This window comes from Anabrus simplex, chromosome 6 (genome assembly GCF_040414725.1).
Source record: "Anabrus simplex isolate iqAnaSimp1 chromosome 6, ASM4041472v1, whole genome shotgun sequence".
Lineage (NCBI taxonomy): Eukaryota > Metazoa > Arthropoda > Insecta > Orthoptera > Tettigoniidae > Anabrus > Anabrus simplex.
Genome location: NC_090270.1, coordinates 207,183,283 through 207,206,034, shown reverse-complemented (window position 1 = coordinate 207,206,034; position 22,752 = coordinate 207,183,283). Strand labels below are relative to the sequence as shown.

Genomic DNA, 22,752 nt, shown 5'->3' with positions numbered 1-22,752 from the left:
CGTGGTATTTCATTCCATGACACGGGCTTTTTCAGGAGATCCAGTTGAAGCCATGTTTAGTTCTATAAGAATGGGAGAAGAGTGCAATGACATGACTGACTCCCGGGCTACTCAGAATTCCATAAAAAGAATTCTGAAAGTCCGCCTCTCTGGTGTAGTGGTTAGGTCCGGGTTCGATTCCCGGCTCTGCCACGAAATTTGAAAAGTGGTACGAGGGCTGGAACGGGGTCCATTCAGCCTCGGGAGGTCAACTGAGTAGAGGTGGGTTCGATTCCCACCTCAGCCATCCTCGAAGTGGTTTTCCGTGGTTTCCCACTTCACCTCCAGGCGAATGCCGGGATGGTACTTAACTTAAGGCCACGGCCGCTTCCTTCCCTCATCCTTGCCTATCCCTTCCAATCTTCCCATCCCCCTACAAGGCCCCTGTTCACCATAACAGGTGAGGCCGTCTGGGCGACGTACTGGTCATACTCCCCAGTTGTATCCCCCGACCAAGAGTCTGAAGCTCCAGGACACTGCCCTTGAGGCGGTAGAGGTGGGATCCCTCGCTGAGTCCGAGGGAAAAGCCGAACCTGGAGGGTAAACAAATGATGATGATGAGCATTCTGAAATCCGGTATTTTAATGTCCACCGATGGTGCTAACGTTGTCCACAAAAAAATTCAAAATTTTCTGCCTCAGTATCCTCTCCCGGACTTGACGAAACAGAACCAGTGATGTCCGCTGAGTATGTACTTGATTTACTGGAAGATGTTCGTGAGCCCCCTGAGTCAGTGTATGTCACTTTGGAAACTGCTTCCCATGCATTAGTGTGTGGTTATTTAGTGCATGTAATCAAAGAAAAAACAATGCAGCACGTGCTTGAGTAACGTTTCCACCTCAGTTAATGCATCCCCATTGATGAACTTAATCAGACAGTCTGACAAAGGAGGCCTGCGCTACCCCCAGCAAGGATTTATTGGCATAATTATGGGGCTACAGAAATTTGTTGAGGCAGCTCTACCGTACTGCAAGAAATCTGCAAGTCTGCTCCAGACTATAAAAAACTATGTTCTACCCTCTTTAAATAATAATAATGTTATTTGTTTTACGTCCCACTACCTACTTTTACGGTCTTCGGAGACGCCGAGGTGCCGGAATTTAGTCACGCAGGAGTTCTTTTACGTGCCAATAAATCTACCGACACGAGGCTGTCGTATTTGAGCACCTTCAAATACCATTGGAGTGAGCCAGGATCAAATCTGCCAAGTTGGGGTTAGAAGGCCAGCGCCTTAACTGTCTGAGCCACTCAGCCAGGCTCTACCCTCTATGTGCCACTGTAAGATTTTAAAGTGTGTTAATAACAATAAGCACCAGGAACTTGTGTCAGAAACTGTGGTGGCCAAATTCGTGAAACCTCTACTTATTAATGTAGGGAAGTACCATACAGACAAACTTTACAGGTTTTCTTATTCGTCGAAATCTCTTTCTCGAAAAGTCCTGAAGCTATCACTCTCTAGAGCACAACTTTGTGCATACAATTCTTTAATTTTTCTGTTCCTTTCAGATTTAAAATTTTGCTTGTATATTTATCTAGCTGTATTCACGCGATAACTGGGTACGTCTGGTGCTGCGATCTAGCGCCAGATTGTTTGTAAGTCGTGTTACACGTTTGAATATGGAATGAGCAGGCAGTATAAGCAGCCATCGGATGCGGATCGAGCAGGCAGTGGGTCCGAGATATTGTAGTTGGTCTTGGTCTGAGCAAGACCGGTGCCTACGAGAGATACAAGGCCGGGACATAGCTACTGGCCCGACCGTGTTCACGGATTGGCCGCTAGATGTCAGGTTTCCATTCTGTTCTTGGCGGATTTGAACATATGCGGAGCAATTGTGATGCTGTGTTGATTTTGTGCAATTTATTGAGAATATTGTTTCTGTCGGTGAGTGTCTGTGAGGGTGAGAAGAATGTGCACTGTTGTGTACCTCTCTATTTCCGATGACACTGAAAAAGCATGAAAATTGACGTTCCATAGTTTCCCTTCCGAGTGTTGTTTAACGGAGAAATGGAAGCAAACTATTTCTAGGCAAAGTGATATAGTAGGATCTCTTTAGGTACCTAGCAATTCTTCTCATGAAACAGATTTCAGTGAAAGCACATCAATCAAATTTCCTTCTGTTTTAATTGTGTATCCTGTTCACAAACAGGAAAATGTCAAAAGCAGGAAGCGTCCAGCTCCCAAAAAATGATGTATTGCCATCAAAATTTAGTAAACGTTCCGATTCAGATAACGATGTGCATACCATATCTTTATACGTCAGCCACAAACGAAAAAGGAGTACGAGTCTCATTTCTATATCAAAGAAAGTCTACGAGTATCTCTGTTAAATCCAAAAAAATTACGGATGAGAAAATTAAATACCAGATTATAGAAAATAATCTGTAAATAGAGAAGTAGGATACGGGAAATGATAAAAAGGAAGTTTTACGGTATTTGAACTTGACCAAAAAGCAAACCAAATTGAAAAGCATGCTAAAATTGGTCATTTAGGAGCTTTATTCCTGTTAGAACGAATTTAATTTTTTCTTCCTTCTTCTTCCCTTTACCCTCCAGGCTCGGTTTTCCCCTCGGACTCAACAAGGGATCCCACCTATACCGCTCAAGGGTAGTGTCCTGGAGCACCAGACTTTGGGTTGGGGGATACAGCTGGGGAGGATGACTAGTACCTCGCCCAGGTAGCCTCACCTGCTATGCTGAATAGGAACCTTGTGGAGGGATGGGAAGATTGGAAATGACAGGCAGGGAAGAGGGATGGAAGCGGCCGTGACCTTAATTTAGGTACTATCCTGGCATTTGCCTGGCGGAGAAGTGGAATACCACTTCGAGGATGGCTGAGGTGGGAATTGAACCCACCTATACTTAGTTGACCTCCTGAGGCTGAATGGACCCCGTTTCAGCCCTCGTACCACTTTTCAAATTTCGTGGCAGGGCCGGGAATCGAACCCGGACCTCCGGGGGTGACAGCTAATAATACTAACCACTACACCATAGAGGCGAACACAAATTTTATTTTACGGGAAGAAAAAAGAGAAATACGGTGAAACGACGCTAAATATTTGCGTAACGGGCATAACATCGCCCACCAAACAGCGGCTTCAATACGAATGTCAAAATATCAGATGTGCGGAGGAAAAGATTGGATCGCTGATAATTGGATAAAGGGCGATTAAACTCAAAGTTATTTATGACCGCAACCTTTATCCGTTTATCGGATACTCTGAGGCACAATTAAAGGAATCGGTAAGAAGTGACAAACTCGGTATCAGATTTCTCTGCTTCTTTCGTGAATTGTAAGCATATTGTAAGAAATACGTTGTAGAAAATAAGTCAGACAATTGGTCCTGGTCTATCTTTGATCTCATATCTGTTTGCTGCCTTCTGAAATTACTAGTTTTATTGAATTTTTATAGTTTTTCATATTCGAACGTGTTGTAATGAGCGGGCGAGACAGAACAGTAAAGAGAACTCAAGCGGCACTTGCCGGAAGTATCTCGAGGACGAGTCTAGTGTGCTGTATTTCCCGGCCTTGAAAAAATCTCGTAGGCAGCGGCAAGACCAACAACAATATCAGACCGTAATCCAGAATAAACATGGCGGACATCGGTGTGCGATATTGTAGTTGTTAATCTACAGGAAAAATTTAAAGAGGAAATTAAAAGAGCAATGGAAGATGAAAATAGGACGCTCAAGAGGGAGACTGTAATAAGGAATGTAACGGAACGACGCACAGGCCTCTCGGCGAAAGAAAGAAAAGAAACAGAACCCGGCAGCATCATCCAAAGACCAAGAAGCTCTAGCGAGGGAGACCGTCCAGCAGAATATATACAGATGGAAACACGACAAACCGGCAGCATGGGAGTGAGAATGGAAGAGAAAGAGGTAGAAAAAGGGTATGATGGTCCTTGGACAATGCAGCGTAGCCGTAGAAGGCACACAAAATTAACGGGCACCACGGAAGAAGGACGGACAAAACAGGGAAGCCAACTTCAGAGACCCGGGTCTCATGAGAAAAGGGAGCTATTGCGCGGCAGTAAGCAAGGAGAGAGCAAGATCAAAGCAGCTGAGGGCAAGGGCTGTATATACATCGGAAGGCTCATTGCCGACACAACGAATGAGGACCTCGAGGAATACCTAAAAGAAAGCGGAATAAGTGACACTGACAGTCAACTAGTGAGCTCCAGACCTTCTAGTCGAGCATTCAAAATTGGCGTGCCCCTGAAAGACCTCGAGAAGGTATATAACAGCAAGTTCTGGCCGGAAAATGTAATCTGTCGTACTTTTCGTGCCCCTTGGAAATATAGAGGAAGAGACGAACAAAACCGTCAAATGTCTGTCGTGGAATATTGAGGGTCTAGTAAATGCCATGAATATGATGCCTAAAGACATACTCGAAGAATACGACATAGTTATTTTAGTGGAGACATTTTTGACAAAGGAGTGGTGTCCAAATAACGTTAATGCAGCGCATGTTCTTGCTATACAAGGAGAGAAAGGCAGACCGAAAGGCGGCACAACATGCCTGGTGAGTCCGAGACTAGCCCCGATCAGGACGATATATAATACTGACAATGTATTGGCAGTGAGAACAAACTCATGTGTAATTATAGGAGCATACTTCCAAGCAGAATGCAAAGAGGAAGAAATAATAGACGACATAGGCACAAGGCTAGCTAAAATTCACAGTAGTGAGACAGTTATACTAGCAGGAGACTTGAACTGTCGGGTGGACCGAGTTAACAAGAAAACAGACAGTATACTCAGTTATATACAAGGGAAAGGGCTGTCCCTTGTAAATGATCCCCACCACATGACGTATATATGCAGCAATGGAAGCAGCACAATAGACCTTGTTTTTACAAACATGAAAACGTGCACAATAACAGGTGGTAGAGTAAGGGATGTTGTGGTCATCAGAAAACATTTACCAGTAGAAATCACACTCTGTGTAGAACGAATGTCACCGAAGAAGACCGAAGCCAGAAATCCATACTCCAGGAAACTAAATCAAGAGATTCTTAAAAAGGCACGCGAAGACAAAAATCCCACAGATGGGCGAGATCTGAATCAGATACTGGATTATCTAGAGAGAATTATCAAAATAGCTGCCGAACGACCATTAGTTAACCCCAGACGTGCAAAGCCATGGCTTAATAAGCTATCCTACAAAGCCCGTAAGGAAGCGCTTCAAGCGCTGCACATATTCAGAAAATCCCAGTCTCAGTCTGACCGACAGGAATATACAAAGAAAAATAGGGAATACAAAACCATATCGAGAGCTACAAGGAAAGATTTTCTGCTGGATGAAGAAAAGAATCTAATAGAAGAAGCCAAGGCACATCCATATAAAACCCTGAAAGCAAAACAACCTCAATTCTCCAGGGATATACCCATGGAGATCTGGGAAGCGCATTTCAAAGATGTGTTACAGAAGGAAGAAACACGACCGGCACCAGTTGAAGATCACAAGAGCAGCGTAAACGTAGAACTGTTTACTGAAAAGGAAGTAGAAACAGCATTAAAAAAGCTGAATAAGAAAAAAGCATGCGGCCCTGACCAGATTTTCAACGAACACATAACAGAGAGCACAAATGTACTGACAGAAGACTGGACACACTTCCTTAATAACTGCCTACTAGAGTGCAACGTGCCAGACAAGTGGAGAAGCTCATTACTAAAGGTGTTATACAAGGGAAAAGGAGACATAGGTGACCCTAACTCATATCGGGGCATTACTTTTGAATGTGCAGGCTTTAAACTACTGACAAGATTATTGACGGAAAGACTATCAGACTTAGTGGACAGAAGATTACCTGAGGAACAACTTGGTTTCCGGAAGGGTCGTTCAACAATCGACGGCATAAAATGCCTACAAAATGATATCGAGAGATCATTGAGACTAAAAGGTGGCAAATTACATGCCATATTTATTGACTACTGCAAGGCCTTCGGCCTGGTGAGCAGAAAGCTTATAATAGAGAAGCTAGAATCCCTAATTGGACCTCAAAACTACATATCAATGCTTATAAGGAGTATTCTTGCGAACAACGTGGTCCAGATTGACGACAACAGATCAGTATCCAGTGTGTTAGAACAAACGAACGTTATATTGCAGGGCGACTCACTAAGCCCCCTACTGTTCAACATAGCTGTTTTGGATGTAGTACAAGTAGTTAGCATGAACAACGTCGCGATCTATATGTATGCGGACGACATGGTTCTAACTTCGGAATCGATTCAGCAGTTACAAGCAGCCTTCGACAAATTACTGAAATGGTCTAAAGAGAATAGGCTAAGGCTGAATAAAGTGAAAACGGTCATGATGACCTTCAGAAAGGGAGGAAGACTAGCTGCAAACCAAGTTATTAAATTAGAAGGGTCAAACCTGCAAATAGTGAACAGTTTCAAGTGTCTGGGTCTGACATTCCAAACCCATGGCGATATCTTCTCCATACATATAAAAGAGAAGGTAGCGTGCGCAGTGGCATCAATGAGTGAAGTGATGAATATCTGTAAACTCTCGCTCAAAACGGCTATGGACCTATTTAAGCTGAAAGTGACACCCGTCCAGACGTATGCTCTGGAATGTATATGGGACCACCTGAAGAAGAAAGACCTGAAACTATTAGAAAGTGTCAAAGCAAGGTATCTGAAAAAGGCTATGAATCTTCCAAAATTCACCCCTTCCCGCCTGGTGTATGTTCTGGCTCGGCAGGAATACTACATGGTAGAAATTCGCATGAAGTTGCATCTGCCATCTACTGAGGCATATCAACAATTATTGCACGAGCTGCAAGAGAAACGGAAGGAAATATTGGGTCTATTTCTATGCGACCGAAGCAATGATGTCAACTGACTGGATGGACTCGAACTACGAGCTTCGACATATAGTTACCCGCCTTGCAGTTCATGGTTTTCACCATAGAGTGTGTAGCATGAAGAAGTTCCACGACCCGGATATACAGTGTCTGTGTGAACTATTAGTCGGCCATGTGACAGATATCACGTACTGTGGTGTAATCGACGCGGTTCCTCTCTAAGAAAGTTCTGTGAAAATTAACTACTCCATGCACATTGTGCGAAATTATATACTATTATTATATTGTAGTTAAGATGGCGTCTTACAACAAACAAGAATATTTCGACACTAAAATATCAATTTTCTGGATTGTTTTCCTTGGCAACCGTAGAGAGGTATTGTTTGAACTTCAGCAAATAGTTTGAAGTTTATTTACTGGTATATTTTGAAGAAATTTGTGCCTCCAGTCGCTACCTAGTACTTACACAGTACGATACGCTTAGTCGTGTGCTCCGTGTTTTCAGTACTTGGTTGTGAGGATTCTTTTTTCTTGTTTTAGTGCTAGTGCCTAGTGTTATTACGGCTGCCTCCAGTGGAGGTGATAGCCTTTTGTTAGGAGATAAGTTAGTTGTCGCGCAGGAGGAAGAAGTTCGGATGTAAGACGAATCTTCTGGAAACCCGGCAGCTCAATCAAGTTTGACAGACACACAATTATCACAAAATTCTAATTCTAATGGTGACAATGTACTGCCGCCTATGGAACGTGAACAGTATTCGCATTCACACCTTGGACCTTATATTATATACGTTGAATCTCTGGAAAACAAAAATTTAGGGCAACTCCATCCTATGGCCCTTGGGAGACATTTTTATGAACGTGATATTTCCGTCCAGTCTATCTCCCGTAAAGGTCGTAATCGCCTACAAATAATTTTTAATACTGCTGGGCAAGCCAACGATTTTTTGTGCCACCCTCTGCTCACATCTCTACATCTTAAAGCATACATCCCGTCTTCTAATATTTTTCGTGTGGGGATTATTCGAGATGTGGATAAGAACCTTTCTGAAGACGACATTCGACTTTATCTTACTTCAACCGTGCCGGTTAAAGCAGTACAACGTCTCAATCGTCGCATTGTTTCCAATGACGGTGTTGGATATGTTCCCACTGGGTCAATTAAAATTACTTTTCGAGCCCAAAAGTTGCCTACACAAGTGTCTTTATTCCAAGTCTACTTGCATGTTGAGCCTTTCATTTTTTCCCCTGTTCTCTGCAGAAAATGCTTCCGACAGGCGACATGGCCATACACAGGCCCAATGTCGTGCACAGGTAGCACGCTGCGGGAAGTGCTCAATGGGGCACGCCACCGATCATTGTACATCTCAGATTGCAAAATGTGTGTATTGCAAAGGCCCACATCCAACGGGAGCAATAACTTGTCCGGAACACAAATATCAACAAGATATAAAGAAGGTCATGAGCACGGAACATATCTCATTTCAAGATGCTAAGAACAAGACTTCCCTCCCTCATTATCATCCTCTGTGGATCAGCGGTAGAGTGTCGGCCTCCGGATCCCAAGATAGTGGGTTCAAACCCGGCAGAGGTAGTCGGATTTTTGAAGGGCGGAAAAAAGTCCATTCGACACTCCATGTCGTACGATGTCGGCATGTAAAAGATCTCTGGTGACACATTTGGTGTTTACCCGACAAAATTAATTAAATCTCAGCCATAGACGCCCAAGAGAGTTTCGGTTTACTCGGTCTGCCACCTAGTGGGGGCCTAGAGTAAAACGGAACGTCAAAATTGACGAGCAGACAGCCAGATGGCGTCAAATTGAAATGTCTGCACACGGTAGCTGAGGCCATACGATTATTATTATTATTATTATTATTATTATTATTATTATTATTATTATTATTATTATTATTATCCGTCTCAACACCCCCAGGATTCCCCCCCTGGTACCAGAACAAGTCTCTTCTTCCCCTGTTCCAGGTTCTTCTAGAAAACGTAAATTTACACAAGTAATCCAGAAATCTGCCCCTCCGTCTTTGACTCCGGGTTATGATAGAACTGGTTATCTTGCCTTGGTACGCCCTGACCCTGGTTCTACGGGCCGGGTTCCATTATCTTCTCCTCCACCTGCTACAACATCATCTTCACTTCCCACAGCACCACCTCCCTCTACTTCGGGTCCTAGTTACCCGCCCCGATCCCACGACTCGCAACTGTTAATGCAAAGAAACCAAGTACATCAAGAAATCCAAAAAATCTTATTCTTGCTTCTTCAGAATGTGGGAGGAGAGTCTCCCTTTTCACCGGTAATTTATCAACTACGAGATCGCATCGCTCATATCCTTACCCTATATGATACGCGTTTTGCAGTGGAATGCAAGAAGTCTTTTTCATAAAAAACATGAACTTCAACTATTAATTCAGGAAACATGTGCTAACATCATTATAATACAAGAAACGTGGTTTTATGCAGACACCCTTTTTCATCTTCCTGAGTTTCGTGTCGAACGCCTTGATACTAATGGAAGTGAAGTCCTTGCCATTTTTATTCATAAGTCTATTCCATATGTCCCCTTTCCTCTGACGCATTGCATTCCAAATACTCTTGCTTTAGGTATTATCGTGCGAAATATATATTTCATCAATGTGTATTGTCCTCCTGATGTTTATATCTCTACCTCTTACTGGTCCCACTTCCTTACCCAATTTGATTCCATTGACTATGTTTTTCTCTTTGGTGATTTTAATTGTTCCCATACTGCCTGGGGTAGTTCTAAAGATACATCTAAAGGGACAAATTTTCTTACGGCATCTCAATCCCATCACTTTACCCTTTTAAATGACGGGTCCCCAACTCGACTCACCCCTCCTGGTTCACCCCCTAGTGCTGTTGATCTTTCGCACTGCCATGACCACATGACTCCTAATACCGTGTAGCATACACTCCGTGACACTCATCTGAGTGATCATTTCCCTATTCTTATTTCTTTTGGTGTTTGTAAACCACCCTTTTCCTCATCCCCACCCTCCCAGCTCAGTAATATTTGGTCTTTCCGAAATTTTGATAAACAATCGAATTGTAGTTTCCTTCACACCCGTTTCCTTCAATACACGCCCAATACCTTAGACTATCCTACCCTTCTACGCATTCTCTCCTCATATGTTGAGACTTTTCATCCATGCAAATTCATTCCCTCCCTCTGTCCCTGTCCTTATCAGAAAATACATTGGTGGGACGACGAATGTCACAAGTTAATACTGCGGCGAACAGCTTTATTTAAATTGTATCGTAAGAATATGACGCTAGCTAATTATTTAACACTGAAACGCCATAATGCATGTATCAAACGCATATTTAATGCAAAGAGACGCGAGTCTTGGAGAGCCTTCATCTCCTCTCTTAATCATCACGTATCTGCAACATCCCTTTGGAACGCCATTCGCGCGCTCATCCGTGTTACTTCTGTGCACCCTGCGCATTCGATTATTCTGCCTAATGCCCTTCTTTCTTTTCTATATACTGTAACACCTGACTTCACAATTCCGCCTCCATTTTCTCCCTTCCGTCCCATATCCCCACAATTTTCTGTTTTATTTCAACCCACCCAACTGTCCGAAATACAGTCCGTTTTACAAGCAGTTCGTAGTTCATCTCCTGGTCCTGATAGTATCACTTACACTATGCTCGGACTTTTACCCCATACCGGTCTTCTTGTTTTACTTTCTCTTTTTAATAATATCCTTCTCACCTTACAGGTACCGACACAGTGTAACAACTTTCATTTAGTCCCAATTCTTAAACCTGGGAAAGATCCCTCTTCTCTTTTAAGTTATCGTGGCGTTGTTTTAAGTTCCTGTGTTAGGAAACTTTTTCAAAAAATTCTACTACGGCGTCTTCTCTGGGTTATGGAGAAACATCAAATCCTTCCTAAATATCAAGTATGCCTTTTTTAAAGGACGTAGCACACAAGATGCACTCAATATTTTGTTGACTAATCTCCTACTAGCTAGACATCGTAAACATAGCACTATTACTGTTTTTCTTGATATTCAAGGAGCTTATGATTCCGTTCCTTTACACCTATTATGGTCTTGCCTTGATTCGCTTGGCTTTCCCTCTGCTTTTATTTCTCTATTAGAACGCCTGTATACTTCTCGTACTCTCATTCTCAAATCCCCCTTCCCCCCGTTTCCAGGAAGACACGTTTCGCATGGAGTCCCACAGGGTGATATACTAAGCGGTATCCTCTTTGCGCTTTATATGCGAGATTTAGAACGTATAATTACAAAGAACGCACGAGTTTTAGCTTACGCGGACGACTATGTTTTATACGTATCACTTGATAGTGTTGATGTGTGTAGGAGAAAAATAGAGTGTGTCCTTATTGAGGTTGCTCTCTGGTTACATGAACATGGCTTCTCACTCTCGCCTTCCAAATGTGCTGCAATCCTTTTTACCCATGCTCGCGCACCTAACCGTTCTCCTCTCCTTTTTGATCGTCTTACCATCCCCTTTGTCAATCAGCATCCCTACCTTGGAGTCATATTGGACCACAAATTATCGTGGACTCCTTCAACGTAAAACTGATCGTTTTATTTCTATATGACGTACGACCACCCGTCGAAGTTGGGGCGCTGACCCCGTTACAGCCATTCTCCTTTACAGAGCAATTATTCGATCCTTACTAGATTACTGTGCTCTTTTTATCGACACCGCTTCTGCTAATACCCTTGCACGTTTAAATACAATACAATACCGCGCACTACGTGTCTGTTTAGGAGCACTTAAAACTACACCAACCAATGCCTTATTAATAGAAGCCGGTGAACAGCCTTTAAAGATTCGGCGACAGACCATAGCCGCTAAGTATGTCCTCAAACATTTTACTGTCACCCGGTCTCAGCTTATCCCCAAGCTACGACTTTTACATTCTTATTATTCTTCCAAATCTCCCCGTGGAAACCGTGTCCCTGCTTTATATACCGCATTTCGTTCTCTTATACCAAGAGAAGTTGAGCTCCTCCGTTTACCCACATTGCTTTTATACTCTATCCCTTATGACAGTCAGTCCTTTTGTCCTCAAGTAATTATATCTTCTTATGAATCATTTTCTTGTCTAACACATTCTACTCCTCTTTCCCCTCTTGCAACTAAACGTACGGTATTCGACTTTCCCTCTACATAAGGGAAGTAAGTATTTATACTGACGGATCAAAATCAGCACACGGCGTTGGAGCGGCCTTTTATATCCCCCAACCGTATACTCTCTCTGAGTTTTCCCTCCCTTCTGCCTTTTCTGTTTTTACCGCTGAATTGTTTGTTATTCGACAAGCCCTCATTACCATCAGGTCACATGCTTATGATAAGGTTACGATTTTCACGGATGCACAAAATGTTCTGCATGCCTTATGCTCGAGTCTTTCTTCCGATAATTGGTACTCATATAGAGCGTTAAGTATCTCTTATATATCCTTACTCGTTCTGATGTTTATATAACTCTAGTTTGGGTTCCCAGTCACTCTGGTATCATGGGGAATGAGACTGCTGATCAAGCAGCTAAACGAGCATCACAACAATCTCCCCCTCTTTCTCTTGCGATCGCCCCTCCTGATCTCATTCATGAAGTGCGGGATATAGCATATCGACATTGGCGGACCGATTGGAATGAAACGTCACGAGAAAAGGGACGTTTTAATCATCAATTACAACCTGTTATTCCTCCTAAACCGTGGTTTTATTATGGTACGTACTCTCGGCGCCATATCTCATCTATTATACGTCTGAGTTTTAATCATGCCCTTACTCCCCAATATAAAAATCGTTTTTATCTTCCTCCCCCAACTTCCTGTGCTTGTGGCTTGTCTGATACTGACAGTAATCACCTCCTGTTACAATGTCCTGCTTTTGATGTTCCCCGCCAGCGCTTCCTATCCTCTTTGCTTAACATGGGCATCCCCTTCCCCACAAGTATTTCGTGTTTATTATCCTCTCTAACTCCTACTCTTTTTAACAGCATAAATCAGTTTCTTGATGCTGCACATATTGTATTATAATCATCTGTCAGTCTCTTTATGCTCACTCTTCCATTGCAAAATGTTTGTCATAATTTTGGTGGGATATAAATCACTTTAACCTCTGTCTTATATGTCATCATCGTTTCTTGTGAGACTCCTATGTTATTTTTTCTATCAATTACATTTTAACGTACAATACGAGTGATACATGTGTCAGTGTTGAAGGAATTAATGTTTTCGTGACTGGACGATAACACATGAGTCCAACCACACCTTTGAAGAAAAAGAAGAAGAATTATATTGTACTTGTTCCTGGCGTTGCCTACGAGATACATAAGGCCGGGAAATAGGAAGCAATTTGCCGCTGAAAAAGCGGCCCGATTGTGTTCACGGCTTGGCCGCTAGATGTCAGGTTTCCGTTCTGTTCTTGGCGGACTTTTAACATTGTGATGTGCGGACTAATAGTGATGTTGTGTTGATTTTGTGCAATTTATTGTCAGTATTTTTTCTGTCGGTGTGTGTATGTGAGGTTGAGAAGATGGCGAACTGTTGTGTACCTCTGTGTACTTCTGATACTGCTAAAAAGCAAGAAAATGTGACGTTTCATAGCTTCTCTTCGGAGCGCGGTTTAAGAGAGAAGTGGAGGCAAGCCATTTCGAGGCAAGGTGATAAACTAGGATGTGTTTAGGTACCTAACAATTCTTATCGAGTGTGTAGCTCGCATTTTAATACGTCAGATTCACCGAGCTCGATAGGTGCAGTCGCTTAAGTGCGGCCAGTATCCAGTATTCGGGAGATAGTAGGTTCGAACCCCACTGTCGTCAGCCCTGAATATGGTTTTCCGTGGTTTCCCATTTTCACACCAGGAAAATGCTGGGGCTGTACCTTAATTAAGGCCACGGATGCTTCCTTCCCACTCCTAGCCCTTTCCAGTCCTCTCATCGCCATAAGACATATCTGTGTCTGTGCGACGTAAAGCAACTAGCAAAAAAAAAAAAGTCAGATTTTAGTGTAAGCACATCAATCAAGCGAATTCTTCCCAACAAAGTTCCTTCTGTTTTTAGTGTGTACCCTGTTCATAAACAGAACAGCAACAAGCGCAGGAAGGATCCAGCTCCCAGAAATTACGTACCATCAAAATTTAGTAGAATTTCTGATTCAGATAATGATATATCTTCAAAAAGTAACGGTTCTACACCAGTCACAAACGAAAAAGGGTTACAAGTCTCGTTTCTATGTAAGGGAAAGTCTACGAGTAGCTCTTTTAAATCGAAATATTTATTGACGAGAAAGTCAAATACCACGTTAAGGGAAACAATATTTAAATTTAGAAGTAGGATACGGGCAATGAAATCAGAAAAAACGTTTTAAGATATCTGAACTTCATCGAAAATTTCCGATCAGGATGATGCGTTCAAGAATTTCCGAAGGAAATCCCTGAACCGCAAAGTGCTGAAATTTTGATAACTTCCTGCACCTCAGGTAAGCTAATCTTATGTATCGGTACGTCATACATTATAGATAATATTCTATGAGATTAAATGAATTGTTTCTTGTGATTATTTGAACATTAATGCTGCTGATATGTATTTGTCTTAATTGATCACAAAGTTTTCGTGAATTACTTATTTCGTCTTAACACAGTGTGAGACAAAGGCCTACGTTCTAGAAAATAAGTCATACAATTGCTCTTAGTCTATTTTTTATCTTATATTTGTTTGGTGTCCTCTGAAATTACTAGTTTTAATTAAATTTTATAGTTTTTCGCAAACCAACGTGTTGCAATGAGGGCGCGAGACAGAATAGTAAAGAGAACTCTAGCGGCGCTTGTCGGAAGTATCTTGACACAAGTTTAGAGTGCTGTATTTCCCGGCCTTGATGTATCTCGTAGGCAACGTTCCTGGTCTGAGGATTGGAGTCGATCTTGGACGGTAGATATCCGTCGATTACATCTTCTTATTCTAGTCGATACTCGGAAATTTTACATCATGGCCGCCCCGGTGAGGTACTTGGTGACAGGTATTCGGGGAAAAAGTTACGTGCGCAAGTGTAAGCAGGTAAATGATCATCGTTATGTGCAAACATGTAATTATGCAGGAGTCATTCAGTCTGCTGCGGAGAAATCTGACGGCTTTGTAAAGCGAAAACTTGCTGAACTTGTGATATGGTATGAACAGGTTACTGGTCTGGATGAAGTAAGGTTGGCTCAGCGTAGAGTGTTGGAGGCAGAAATGAAGTTTATATCTGCTCAAGAGAGAAGGAGGGAAGCAAATAAAAAAGTGTCAGACATTCAGAACAGGTTGAAGGACTTGTATGCTGAGTTGGATAACACTACAAGGGGTGAAGACCGTTATGTTCAGCTTGTTACTCAAGAACACAGAATGTTAAAGGAAGAGAAACAAATTGTTGAAGAATTCCATCGGTATGAGCGCGAAGAACGCGAACAGTTTTCTTTATTATCATCCTCTGTTAAAGAAAGCCATGAAAAAGAAAGAGCTCAAGCAGAAAGGACGAAATATTGGTCGATAATCGGATCTGTGATTGGTACTGTAATAGGCATCGCCGGTAGCTCAATTAATAACGAACTGAAAATGCGTGAGCTGAAGAGGTTAGTGAAGGAGTCATTAGTGCATAATAAATCTGGTATTGCTACAGAAGTTCCTGATGCCTTGTCCAGACATGAGAAAGAGTTGTCCATGATTTTAAGCGAATTAAAAAGTTCTACAAGCTTGCCAGCTGACCATGTGATCGGACGATTGAATGAACTGTTGCACACTTTGGACAATAAAGTGAATATAGACTCTGGGCAAGTTTCAGGTACTAGGGAAATCTTGGAGGCTATTAACAGGCAAGAAAATACAATCAAAAGGAACATTGATGAACTGAAATCAATTCTTACATCCTTACCTGTAGTACATCAAATTGGGGAAAAGGAATTTGTTACATTTACATTTGGTGTTGAAGAGAGGTTACAAAAAGAACATCGACAAACTCAATATTTGCTTATAGGATCTACTGTGATTGCAATTCTTATTCCGTTGATGTCAAGATATCTTGGTTTAATGTAATCTCAATTAAGGAGATATGAAGGCTGTTGGATCATTCTTGAATATTTATCCTGTGTTCTTGTTGATAAACTTTTTAAAAGTATATGTTATATATTTTTCAGATTATTATGAACTGTAGACTGTTCTTTTTATGCATTCATCTTACAGTCTGCAAAACAGGATGGAAGATACACAGCCACTTTTTTTTGGTGAGAATTTTCATAGTTATATGATTTGAATTCTTCAGTAGACTTGAACCTCTTTCCTCATGTATTATAACTTGCCAGCTTGTATTTTCAGGTATTGATCTAGAAATGTAACTTTTGTAGTTATATGCAATTTATTTATTATTTTTTTTTTTTTTTGAAAGCAACTGAAGATATTGAAAATGAGTGAAAAGATGATAATAATAATACTTTTTGTAGGCCTATAATGTCTCAACTTTTACTGGCCTTTAGGGTTGCCTGAATTTTGCCTAGGAAAGGGGTTCATAACTTGATGATAAATCTATTATACAGGTCTCTGTAAAACTCTCGAACAGTGGGTGCCACTGACATCATGATTGATCGCTACCTACCTCAATCAGCAGTGATATTTCATTGTGTACACACGTTAGAAAGAAGTATTAATACTCAACTCCTTGTGCCTCATTGTGCTAAGCATAGCAGAAGATGATATACTATAGACTGACCAGTTGTAGTAAATTAATACACTTGCATACAAGAAGTCTGATTCCCTGATGTCTTGCTTTGTTTGCGTATAGGGAGAGTAGAGCCACATTAATCTGTCACCTTTGGAACTGAGGGCATGGTACAAACACTAGGAAAGTCAGATTATAAGAGGAGCAATAATTTCTTTAATAGTATACATACCAATAAAAGTAAAATAAGTACATACAGTACAATAATAGACAGACATACCGTAAACACTTTAAGAATATAAATTGTCTGTAATGCTCGTTTGCCTGGTAGTCGATGATTTTTGGTTGCCATAAGGTGAGCAAATTTTTTACTGTAAAATACAAAAACTGTTCACTTTGTCAAGAAACACTGCATTAATGACGAGCACTCTCTAAACATAACACCAGAATGCACTAGTTGGTCAAATAGCACCAGCCAACTGACACAACAGTGTATTAGTACCAGTATTATATGTAATGTTTCAAGTGCTGACATGTCTTACAATGTACATAAGTTTTGTACATGCCTGGACCTGTGTCATGGTTATTATTGAATTATGCAGTATCAAACCATCTGAGGTTGGATTAATAGTGTTCTACTCTATACAGAAAAGAGGCCAGTAATTATAATTTGGCAGTTCACATGAATTCACTGTTGTAGTTTTGATGACTGCATTGCCCAGCATTCATCACAACTTTGAATTGGGACCCATCATTCAAAAATTTTACCCAGATATCTCAGATTTAAGTAGGTTGTACTTAAACATGGATTGATTGGGCTAATCAACTATGCTATGCAAATCAGACTCACTTTGGTAAATCAGTTACTGTAGCATAATATAATTACTTACAATGTGAAATGAATTAAATGAATCCATATTTCATATAGCATATTTATTTAGGGTTTTTAAAACCCATTTTTATTGTATATTTGCAAAATCTTGTGAATATTTTGTAAATATTTGTTTATATATGAAACAATTCTAGAATATATCAGTATGGATTTCATTGGCATCAATGAGAGAAACAGTTGTAACCATGCCAAGTCGTTAGAAGAAGAAATCGGGTTTCATTATTGCCGTTGTACGACTCCGCAGTTGTACAGTAAAGCTGACAAAGTTGCATTTGTTATATAGTCCGCGCACCTTTTAGCGATACTTCTTTTTATGGTGATGAGGTGTAAGGAGGGAGCTCTCCCAGTTCCGGTAATACTGCCAACTGAATGGAAATGAAATCTGAATATGATCAATCAATATGAATTTTCTGAACCTATATTATCTTAAGCTGTGTCATACACACATTATATAACATTTCTCGATGCAAATCTTGTTCCTAGCATGAATTTTATAGTTTGGATTTGCTGTGTAAACGACGACAGTACTAGTACGTAAAGTGTATGCCAGATGTCGCACAGCGATGCATAAGTGATTCATAGTTTGTGTTTCAAAGGTTGCCAATATGAATCTCGAAAATACCCGAGGTCGACCGATTCAGCTCTAGGGTATCCATGTATCGCTAAAAGGTGTGCGAACTATAGGAACCCATATAACGTGGATTTTTGTCTGTACGTAGGTTGGAATTTTTTTTAAATTGGTGTTTGGTTTAGGGTTGCCACTTTTTTTATATAAGAAATAAGGGACATTTAACTAAATATATGGAATTTTTCACAAAAACAAGGCACAGTCCTAAATAAGGGACATTTACCTAAAAATGCAGGGTTTTTCCACAAAAATGGACAGTTCATAAATAGGCCTACTTGAAAATAAAATGTTAGGTACTGTTTTCCCCTAACAATTTGCTTTTTGTCGCAACATAACAAATAGGAAAGGAAGCGACCATTGCCTTAATTAAGGTACATTTGCCTGGTGAGGAAATGGGAAACCAACTTCAGGGCTGCCAACAGGGGGGGGTTCGAACCCATTATCTCTGGAATGCAAAGGACCAATTTCAATTAGGTTATAATTAGTTTCATTAATAGGTTATAATTAGTTTCATTAACAGAATAAGATAATTATTGAAATTCATAGAAGAAGCTAACTTACACCCTGTTTACATACAGTACATGCATTAGGTATGGCAAAACATGCAGAATTTTTTTAAATTAGGGATAATTTCCTTCTTCTGAGGCTACAAAGAGAAAAAAAATGGAGCTACTTTGAACTTCAATGGCGCTTAAATCAAATACTGATTTAAAAATATTTAGTGACAAAAAAAAACGAGAGAGGGAGAGAGAGAGACAGAAATGCTCGTTTTTACAGGACAACGGCTCATAATATGGTACACAAAATTTTCACTTCAAATACGGGATGTCCTGTACAATATGGGACAGGTTAAAAAAAACCATGGCACTACAGCCCTTGAAGGGCCTTGGCCTACCAAGCGACCGCTGCTCAGCCTGAAGGCCTGCAGATTACAAGGTGTCGTGTGGTCAGCACGACAAATTCTTGGCTTTCTAGACCGGGGCCACAATCTCACAGTCAGATAGCTCCTCGATTCTAATTACGTAGGCTGAGTGGACCTTGAACCAGCCCTCAGGTCCAGGTAAAAATCCCTGACCTGGCTGGGAATCGAACCTGGGGCCTCTGGCTAAGAGGCAGGTAGGCTACCCGTACACCACGGGGCTGGCAGCAACCCTAATTTGGGTGTCCGTCATGTCTAAAAAATGGAACTTTTAAATTTTCGTCATATCTGTATGTATGCACATCACAAGAAAATGTCTGATAGAATTTAATGAAAATTGGTGTTTAAGCTGTGGGAGTAAGGGACTGGAATCTGAGCTATAAATAATGTTATTCATGCTGGGTGAAATAGTAGTTTAGGGGAAGGTCAAAACATCAATTCAAAAACCATAAATTCAAACATACCTCCAGTAAATGCTATTAAAAGAAAAGTTGTAAAAAATAAAATATCTGTTCTTATGCACAATACAAATTGATGTACGTTGAATAATAACTGTAACAGAAATTATATTTCCTTCCTTGCCTGTGTCATACCGATCTTGGCAAAGTGCTTTTTGTAATAAGGAGAGAAGGAATAGTAAATTCCGTTCGTGCACTTTTATCATAGTAGGTTACCCGTCCCAAAACTTGAATGTGTCGCCTGTCCCAAATTGGGCTGTGAGTGGACATTTGTGACATAGCACTTAGTTAAGCAGCTCGTCTTCTTTCTCCCAAGTTTTTCCAGCCCAAATTTTGCAACATTTTCATACGCTACTCTTTTGTCGGAAATCACCCAGAACAAATCGAGCTGCATTTCTTTGGATTTTTTCCATTTCTTGAATCAAGTAATTCTGGTGAGGGTCCCATACACTGGAACCATATTCTGGTTGGGGTCTTACCAGAGACTTGCATGCCCTCTTCTTTACATCCTTACTACAACCCCTAAATACCCTCATAATCATATTTACAATACTGTTTATGTGATTACCCCAATGAAGATCTTTCATCATATTACCACCTAGATACATACAGTGACCCCCATAAGGAATTTTCACTCGATCAAAGCAGTAATTAAAACTGAGAGGACTTTTCCTATTATTCAAACTCACAACCTGACTTTTAACCCCATTGTTCATTATACCGTTGCCTGCTGTCCATCTTATATTATTCTTGAGGTCTTTTTTCAGTTGCTTACAATCTTGTAATTTATTTATTACTGTACCAGGGAAATTTCACAGGTTCTGTAAAATGGTGTAATTGTCACTACTTCAAATTCTGTTCTTATTGTAGTTTAAGGAATAATGTTCACTTACTGTCTAAAATGTATATATATTTAGATGTTGATAGTCGTGACGTGATTTTTAAAAATCATTGCTTCAAGATATGGCATACGATCAGAAATACCTACTCGTTTCAGTTTGTTTTCATTTGCCTGTGTTAAGAAGAAACAGAGTTTTAACATTGTGTTTATCACACACAGTATTTGGTGGTGGTTTTTCATGAAGGCTATTACATTTGATTTTTAATGCCAAATAAATGATTTGCCAAATTACACTCTTCATTAAGGTCTGGAAGTTCATGTTCTAAAAACCTACTAAATATGCTCTTAAAGACCTCAAAATATTCCAATTAGTAGGCACTGTAAAATTGTCGCTTGACAGTGGAAAAGATGAGCTAGTAATAAATTGATAAACTTGCATTATTCCATAGAGCTTGAAGCAGAAGTCCCGTTGCTAATGTTTGCTAATGAATTATTTACAACCATTACTTTACATAAGTTTTCAATTGAAAAGCTTTATCTGTAGTCCCTTAAACCCCCCCTGGAAAATTCCATACTTTGCACATGCAATATGCTGTACATATATTATAAGCATACATAATCCCTATGGAAAAAATATGCAAATGCTTAAACTTCCAGGCCCTACTCATATACCTGAGTCAGGTGTTTTACTTAAGTATTTAAATCTTGCCAGGGTCGGGCTGGGTGGCTCAGACGGTTAAGGCGCTGGCCTTCTGACCCCAACTTGGCAGGGTCGATCCTGGCTCAGTCCGGTGGTATTTGAAGGTGCTCAAATACGTCACCCTCGTGTCGGTATATTTACTGGCACGTAAAAGAACTCCTGTGGGACTAAATTCCAGCACCTCGGCATCTTCGAAAACCGTAAAAGAGTAGTTAGTAGGACGTAAAGCAAATAACATTATTATTAAATCTTGCCATTTTTATTATTTATTTTATTTTTTTAAATTTTACGGCCTTCATTATTGGACTACTCTAGTCAGTTTTATAAAAAAGCATTTTTCAGTTAGAATGTGATTTAATAGTGCATGTACATATTTTCAATATTTTAATACTTATATGGCATATTTTAAAGAATTTTATGGTTTTCTCTTTTTTTCTTCTGGATGATACCACTGGCAGTAACATTGCATTTGATGCACAATTCGTCATGTACAAATAATTTTTTCTATAATTCCCCTGATGATCCTGTTTTATTGTGTCCTCAGTAGATGCCCAAAGAATAAGATTTGTTTCTTCCTGATGTTGTTCATTACCAGTACCATTTCCTTGTAGACTGTTTCATTAGAAGCTAGTCCCTGGTGTCCAATTTCTTGGTAGTTTTTGTTTATGCATGTTTTGATTATTCTTATTTCAGTCTTTAGTTCTCTATTTGTGCAGTGTTAGTTGTTTTACTTGCACATGTTTTTTCTGGTTGTGTAATTGTTTTATACCGGGCAAGCTGGCTGTGCAGTTAGGAGTGTGCAGCTGCGAGCTAGCACCCGGGATATAGTGGGTTCAAATCCCATTGTCAGCAACCCTGAAGATGGTTTTCCGTGGTTTCCCATTTTCACACCAAGCAAATGCTGGGGCTCTACCTTAATTAAAGCCACGGCCGCTTCATTTCCACTCCTAGGCCTTTCCTATCCCATCGTTGCCATAAGACCTATCTGTGTCGGTGTGACGTAAAGCAAAATAGCAAAAAAAAAAAAAAAAAAAAAAAAACCAGTGTTTTAATTTTGTGGCTATTGAGAGCCCTTTTTTTATTGTATGCGTTCTTGGTTATATATTCTGCTCTTTTTTATTTTATTACTGTTAGGTTATTCAGTCCTCCAAAACTAATTTTTAGTAATACATTTATAAACTGCCTGAAAGAGAAAACATATGGTAACAGTATTATACTTGAAAAAAGAAACAACTTAATTAAAATGGAATGATATGTTTCGTTCTTGGAAGAACATCATCAGATTCTATCAAATCACACTCAGATATTTAGAAATGTATAAACATTTGTTATTTCTGTTTAAATACTTAGGAACTTGAAATCTGGAACCTATCTTAATGGTGTCCTCTTTTCTCTCTAGCACAGAATGTGAGGTGTTGAAAAGCCCTTGTTCTGTCATTGGTGCAAGTCTAGCTGACTAGCCAGTCCATTGATCTTCGGCCACACCGCGCTCCCTGCCCTGGCTAGGTCAGTGGCACACTGTATTTTACTTTTATGTGTTTTATTGTGTTTTGGCCAATTTATTTATTCTCTTGTGCCATATTGGCTTTTCGTTGATGTTATCTATATATTAAAAGAGTTTACTAAAAACAGCCTGGCAAATCTGTCAGAGTCGACAAACTTGACCATGTAGGATGCTAAAAGGTTTGTTTTGTCAGCTATTCAATACATATAAAATTTACAATTTAGCAATTTATTACTGATTCCACTTGAGACAT

The 22,752-nt window shown here is 40.3% G+C and overlaps 1 protein-coding gene across 1 annotated transcript; it reads left to right on the top strand.

Annotated features, from left to right (window-relative positions):
- Nucleotides 1-14,848: 14,848 nt before the first annotated feature.
- On the top strand, nt 14,849-22,501 carry LOC136876323 (mitochondrial potassium channel). The gene is made up of 2 exons (XM_067150174.2): nt 14,849-16,126; nt 22,395-22,501. The coding sequence occupies exon 1, from the start codon at nt 14,859-14,861 to the stop codon at nt 15,936-15,938; it is 1,080 nt and encodes a 359-aa protein (XP_067006275.1). The 5' UTR covers nt 14,849-14,858; the 3' UTR covers nt 15,939-16,126; nt 22,395-22,501.
- Nucleotides 22,502-22,752: the final 251 nt, after the last annotated feature.

Bases quoted from the DNA above. Each gene is read 5' to 3' on its own strand.
- LOC136876323 (XM_067150174.2), top strand. From the start codon at position 14,859: ATGGCCGCCCCGGTGAGGTACTTGGTGACAGGTATTCGGGGAAAAAGT.